General features: G+C 48.2%; 1 protein-coding gene across 1 annotated transcript in view; it reads left to right on the forward strand.

The window, feature by feature from the left end:
• The window catches only part of ppp5c (protein phosphatase 5, catalytic subunit), a 37,947-nt gene extending 32,769 nt beyond the window's left edge, over window positions 1–5,178 (forward strand). Inside the window, exons 12-13 of the mRNA XM_041179293.1 lie at window positions 579–660; window positions 1,200–5,178. Coding sequence (XP_041035227.1) covers window positions 579–660; window positions 1,200–1,262 — 145 coding nt within the window. The 3' untranslated portion in view covers window positions 1,263–5,178. The remainder of the gene's footprint in view (window positions 1–578; window positions 661–1,199) is intronic.
• Window positions 5,179–7,311: the final 2,133 nt, after the last annotated feature.

Consider the following 7,311-nt stretch of genomic DNA (forward strand, 5'->3'; position numbering starts at 1 on the left):
GTGATAAAGCACTTCATACTCCAACAGCTCTCTGAGTAAAGAAATATTTTTTATTCTTTCACAGGATGTGGGTGTCGCTGGCAAGGCCAGCATTTGTTGCCCCATCCCTAATTGCCCTTGAATTGAGTGGCTTGCTAGTATTAGCCTGGGCGTCTGGATTACTATCCAATGACATTACCACTACACCACCGTCTCCCCATCAGCCATGAGAATCCTGTCTGATCGCTTCCCTCCTTAAACCCAGGGGCACCTGCAAGGCTGCCTCGGCTAAAACCAGTGGACTCGGTACAGATCAAGAGTAATGGGAATGGCCGGGTAGGCGAAGGGCAGCTGATTCATCAAACATGTTCCCTGCTGGGCAGAGGTATCGTGAATAAACACCTCCTCCTCCTCTCCTCCCTTTCGCAGCTGTGTTATCCACTGGGAGAGGCAACAAAGAAACCTTCTGTGAGCTAATGTCGCACTGCTAATTTACCAGCGGGCAGTGTACACACCAGTGCGCACTGGCCTCCAGTCCTAGTGTATAGTAACTGCTTCTGCCTGCAGCCTTCTCTTAATGAATGCTCCTTCTCTTCCAGTGATCAAATGGGAAACCAAGGAGCATACATTCACCTCAAAGGTTCTGATTTAAAACCCATCTTCCATCAATTTAAAACTGTGGTGAGTTGTTTTATATTCGTTCACGGGGTGTGGGTGTCACTGGCAAGGCCAACTTTTGTGGCCCGTCCCTAGCTGCCCTTGAACTGAGTGGCTTGCTCAGCCATTTCGGAGGGCAGTTAAGAGTCAGCCACATTGCTGTGGGTCTGGAGTCACACGCCCCCTGGAGTAAGGACAGCAGATTTCCTTCCCTATAGGACGTTAGTGAACAAGGTGGGTTTTTACAACAATCAATGATAGTCTCATGGTCACCATTACTGAGACTAGCTTTCAACTCCAGATTTTATTAATTTAATTAGCTGCCAAGGTGGGATTTTAACCCATGTCCCTGGGCCTCTGAATTACTAATCCAGTGACATTACCACTGCGCCAACATCAGAGGTGTTGCACCATTTAGCCTCCTTGGAAACAAATTGCGTAGAAGAAGGAGCAATGAGATAGAGAGAGAGAGCGCGCACCGAATGGAGATACTGTGCATATAGGTAGAAGTTGGGGAGTTTGTAGTTTTAACCATGTAATAACCCTGTTTCTTTCTCTTCCAGCCTCACCCGAATGTTAAGCCGATGGCGTACGCAAACTCACTACTGCAGATGGGGATGATGTAGCATACGAGCATTTGGTTTGGACAGTATCCCCTCCCATGGTGGATGGGGCATCAGGGTTTAATTTAATCTTCCTCACTCGCTCTGCCATCTCCAAACCAAGTCTCCCGCCTTCCCAGGCCCTCGCTGACTTGGGCTCCATGAAGTGCAGGGTCCTCGTAGTGCATAGGAGTGTAAATCACACACTCAGCCCGGGCAAGCACGTGTGACTCCAGCGCTGTCTCCATGCGTATCAACACGCGTGCCCTTGCAAGCATGGTCTCAGACCAAATTCTTAATACCCAGGTCAGTTAGGCTCTGCAGAATAAATTTATTTGAATTCCTCGCCTACTGTAGTTTCTCTTTCACCCTCCACCCTTCCACAGTTAACCAACCTAGTGATTGTTCTCAGCCCCTACTTTCATAATAGACGCAGGGTGGGGGTAAAGTTGATGCGTAGTCTCAGATTCGCTGGTCGATCCCCCAGAATCTCCTCTGTCCCCTTCTGATCCCCCAAAACCAGACCCTCAGCAACCTACCAGTAAAATTGCAAGGTCCAAGAATATAAATTTAATTGCAAAGCAGTGCAGGTTTGCATAGGGGAAAGAAGCTTGTTGGTAGAAGTAGCTTCTCACCTCCGAATTTTGGGTTGTAACTCCTGCAAGTACCCTTTTCAGCCCTGGGACATTCAAACTAGCGCCCATGACCCCCCCACCCCCACCATTTCCCGACAACACGACCCTCGGAGCCCCCGGCACCCCGATTTCTCACCTGCGTTCGTATTTCCTCTGGCTGGTTTGTGCCGTTTGAGTTTCGTGGGCTCGGGGCTGTTCTTGGCCGAGCTGAACCCCAAAAACCAGAACCCGTAACCATCAGCAACTCGTGAGCGATCGCAAGTTGACAAGGGGAGCTGCCTGTCCTGGGTCCAGGGCTACACACGCAAGCAGCCAGAGCAAGGCTTAAAACACCTTGGGGCCCACCTGCTCCAGTTAAATCCTGTGTGCACCATGTAGAACTTGGTATTTGAGAAGCCAAAGTGCTCAATTCATGAAAGACAGGGGTCGGAGAAAGTTTGTTTCACCCAGTGGTGAACTGTGTTTTATGGGGGTTGGGGAGTGCGGCAGGGAAAGAAGGATCTGGGAGAGAACCAGTGCATTTACCTCCAGAACTGTGACCAACTTAGAAAGAAAGTCTTGCGTTTCTATAGCGCCTGTCACCACCTCGAGATGTCCCAAAGCGTTTCGCAGCCACTAAAGTAAAAGTGCCGCCATTCGTTGTAATGTAGGAAATGGCGGCAACCAATTTGCACACAGCAAGCTCCCACAAATAGCAATGATGTAAGAACAGAAGAAATAGGAGCAGGAGTAGGCCATGTGGCCCATCAAGCCTGCTGTGGCATTCAGTAATATCATGGCTGATCTTCCATCTCAGCTTCACCTTCCCACCCTATCGCCATAAATATTCAATCTCAGCCTTGAATATACTGCTACCTGGACTGAATCACCTGTCCCCAGTGATGGAGATTAGTGTTTCGGGTAAGCTGGTCACCAGCCCCTAAATATGTCCCCTCTGTTCATTTGACCTGTTGCTGCAGTTTAGCTTTAAGTGGGAGGTCAGCTATTATTATCCTAGAACGTTATTCTATCCACTTCTTCCTCTTTCTCCCTCCACCCTCTGTACTACAACCAAACAGACGTCCTTATGCTTCATTCAGGGCCCTAAGACCCAAGTTGCCCCTCTGCTAGAAACCTCCTGGCTTTCCCTCCACACGCATTCCTGCCTGGCTGTGTAGAACTCCTGTAATTGAAACCTGCCGAGAGTTGTTACAGCCAAGGCCACTTGCGCGTGATCTCTTAATCTTCAACACAGGGCCCCAAGTCCAAGTTTGCAGCTGATACTTCTAGTTCCCGATATATTTCAGTAAGGACTAACCTGGACATCACAGTTGGTGGCTAAAATTCACCAAAACATCTTTGGCAACAGAATTGTGTCCAGTGGAGCAGACATTTCACTCCAGCTTAATGATCAGTTTCCATAATATCAAGCTTTCCAGATGAGATGTTAAACCAAGATGACCAGACTTGTTCAGATGAGCATACAAGATCTCATGGAAGGGTCCAAAGGGTTAGGAGTTCTCCTTGGTCAACGTTCATGCCTCAACCAGTATCATTTTTTTAAAAAAAAAACATTTAACTGGTCGTTTGTTCTGTTGTAGTTTTTGGAATCTTGCTTTGTGCAAATTAGCTTGTTGCTTTTGCCCGCCCAGCCAAGACTGCAATTCAGTGTCAAGGAACACGTCCCAAGGCTGTGAAAGGCACTATACAAATGCACGTTATCTTAACATGTACACATCAAGATCCATGCAGCTTTACATTCTCTAGAACAGGCACTGCCAACAAAGGAAGCACTGACAGTGGCTTCTTCATGGTTCACACTTCAGCACAGTCCCAATGGCCCTGCTCGTGTGTGCACAGAACCCTCGGGAAGAGTGGCGCCAAATAAGCAGGGGTCAAAAGGAAGGAGTTTTGTATAGATCACAGGTCGTATACTGGCTGGTGCTGGCAGTTTGTTCTCATGCAGCCAGGCTAGCCCAGCCTTGGTGTCCTGGAGTGTCCCACACATCAGTCTCCACCAGTACTGAAGGACATGTTACATCCTTTAGGGTTACTCTGCCATCTGAAACTAGGCAGAGAGAAACACTTTTTTCGCAACACCTTTTGAAAATGTAGCAAATTTAGTAGTGACAGAGGCAGGAGGGTGAAGAGTGTTTGGGGGATCTGACTTCAGCCTCTGTAGGCAGAGGGAGCACACTCAGATCACATCGAGCACAGGGCAATCCCTGATCTTGGATAGAACCCTGTTTCAGGGGGTGGGGGGGTGGTTATTTGTTTATTCACACGATATGTGTGTCACAGCCAAGGCCAGTATTTATTGCCCATCCCTAATTGCCCTTGAGAAGGTGGTGGTGAGCTACCTTCTTGAACCGCTGCAGTCCATGTGGTGTAGGTACATCCACAGTGCTGTTAGGTAGAGGTTTCCAGGATTTTGACACGCTGGCGATAAAGATGTACTCCCAAGTAAGAATGCTGTGGAACTTGGTGGTTCCCATGTGCCTGCTGCCCTTGTCCTTCCACAGGGCAGAGGTCACTGATTTGGGAGGTTGTGTCAAAGAAACCTGTCATGGATCAACTGAGTGAAAATATCTTCAGTTGACAATCGGAAATTTCTCACCCCGTCCCAAGTTATCTTTGCCAAAATGCTCCAGTCCTTCCACTGTTTGATATTCCTTCTGGATATAGCTGATCTTCCAGAGACATACCCATGTTTCATTGACATCTATACAAGGGGTGGGGGGGGAACGACCTACTCCCATGGGGAATGTGACAATCATTCAGAGCTTCTAGAAAGTCCTAAAACGTTTTTTTTAAATTACATGACCATTTTCCTCCTGAAATTTTCCACACGCCTGGGGAGCACTTTGGTCGCTATGAGAGCACAGTTGCAGCCTCTCCGAACGATGAGGGAGCAATGGCTGATGCAGTGTGTGATGGATTTCTCTTCATTTCTCTGCCTCCTCCTCGTTAGCTCGGTATTTTTTTGGCACTCCCCTCGTGCTAAGGCCAGGTGGTGACCTGCAGGCAAGAGCCGTGTGGACTTTAAAACCTGCCATCCATTTGATTTTGGTTTTGAGTTTGAATTTAAATGGTTGGGGGGAGGGGGGGAGACTTGACGACCTGGTGCTCAGTTTAGGCACAAGAGTTTTATAATTGTATGTGTTTGCCATCAAAATGTCACTGTCAAAAAAATTTATTCAAATGTTAGAATTCTGAATTATATTTAATGACAACGTGTATTGTGGTGTTTGAAGGCTTGCAACTTCCTGAAGACTGTATTTGCCAGGAGGCAGCAATATGTTGAATAAAATAAAGATTGCAAGAAACCTGTCGTTTTGCTGAGTCATTTAGGGAATGGGCAGTTTCAGTGGATGAGAGTGCCACCTCTTCTTATCTGAGCCAACCTGTTCCAGTCCTCATCCATGCCTTCGTTCCCTCCTGACTTGACAATTTCAACGCACTTCCTGGCTGGCCCCCCACATTCTACCCTCCGTAATCATGAGTCACCCGAAACTCTGCTGCCTGTGTACTAACACGCATCAAACCCATTCACCCATTACTGCGCCTGCCCCCCCCCCCCCCCCTGCCATGCTCGCTGGTTAAATAGCGCTTTGATTTTAACATTCTCATCCTAGTTTCCAAATCCCTCCATGGCGTCCCCACTCCCTACCTCTGTAATCTCCTCCAACCCTCCCAAGATTTTTGCACCCCTCTGATTCTGGCCTTTTCGGCATCCCTGATCTTAGTTGTTCCGCTGTTGGCAGGCAAGCCAGAGGACCCGACCTCAAGAATTTCCTCCCTATACCTCTTTGACCGAGATTTTGGTCCCCTGTCCGAGTATCTCCTTGTGCGGCTTGGGATCAAATTTGTTCTGGAATTTTCCTGTGAAACTCTTTGGGGTGTTTTTTTCTGTGTTAAATGTGCTATGTGGCATACAAGCTATGTGGGATTTGTGTCCAAATACATTACTACAAGATAATGACACTCTCTGGTGCAACCTCTTGCTGCCTGATCTCCCCAAATGGTTCTTCTATGAAGCTTACTAATGGGAAAGGTTACGGGGCAGAGCCGGGGTTGAGAGAGCCGGGTTGGGGTGTGGCATCATGTTCCATGTAAAAGTAGCTGATTGCTGAGTCACTTGGCTGAAAGGGGGGACCGGTTCAAATGCTCCAGCCATTACACATGCTCAGGTTTACCCCCAATCATTTAACCAGTTCATTGATAGGGATTTTTAACCTAGCCCCCTTATGAAGCCTAATGTTTAAATCCTGTATGCTTGGAGACATCATCACCCATTAAATAGGTTAAATTTTCTTCACTCTTTCTTGACATGTTGACATTCACTGGCTGGGCCCAGCATTTATTGCCCATCCCTAGTTGCCCTTGAGAAGGTGGTGGTGAGCTGCCTTCTTGAACCGCTGCAGTCCATGTGGTGTAGGTACACCCACAGTGCTGTTAGGGAGGGAGTGCCAGGATTTTGACCCAGTGACAGTGAAGGAACGGCGATATATTTCCAAGTCAGGCTGGTGAGCGACTTGGAGGAAAACTTCCAGGTGGTGGTGTTCCCATCTATCTGCTGCCCTTGTCCTCGGTTGTAGAGGTTGCAAGTTTGCACGGTGCTATTGAAGGAGCCTTGGTGAGTTGCTGCAATGCATTGTGCAGATGGTACACACCGCCGCTACTGTGCATCGGTGGTGGAGGGAGTGAATGTTTACGGTGAGTGGATGGGATGTCGATCAAGAGGCCTGTTTTGCCCTGGATGGTGTTGAGTTCTTGAGTGTTGTAGGAGCTGCATTCATCCAGGCAAGTGATACATGATACCAGGGGTGGGGTGCTTTGGTTCCTTGGAAGGGACTAGGGTCAGTTAAGGGGAGATTTAATAAAAATGTGCAAAATTGTGAATGAATTTGAGGGATCAAATGAGGAAAAACTTCCCTCTGACGGGAAGATCAGTAACCAGTGAAGGTGGGTTTAAGGTGGCTGCAAGAATCAGTGGGAGAAGAGAGTTTTTTTAAAGCTCCAAGTTGTGATCTGGAATGTGCTGCTTGAAAGGGTGAAAACAGATTCAATATTGACTGTCTAAGGGAAATTGGATAAATGCTTGAAAAGAGGGGGAAAAAAACTGTTGGGTCAGAATGTTGCCCTTGGCGTGTGGGATTGGCAGCGGTAGTCGGATTTCACGCTGGCAGGCCGATTAAGGCCCGCCCAGCGTGATACGTGAGCGGGTGGAGGGGGGGGGGGGCCGGCGGTGGGGAGAGAGAGAGAGCGAGCAGGCCTAGTGCAAATTCGCACATTTGAGAGCGAGGGATTGCTTAATAATCTCCCTGAGGCACGGAGCTGCTTGGCCCTTTCACCTGTGGAAAAATTAACTCCAATTGATAACTTAATGGCCTTTTAATTGTCGGCGGGCGCGCTGCCGGCTGGGTGACTGAACCATCACGTGACTGCGCGATGATGTA

Source organism: Carcharodon carcharias, chromosome 34, assembly GCF_017639515.1.
Source record: "Carcharodon carcharias isolate sCarCar2 chromosome 34, sCarCar2.pri, whole genome shotgun sequence".
NCBI classification, from domain to species: domain Eukaryota; kingdom Metazoa; phylum Chordata; class Chondrichthyes; order Lamniformes; family Lamnidae; genus Carcharodon; species Carcharodon carcharias.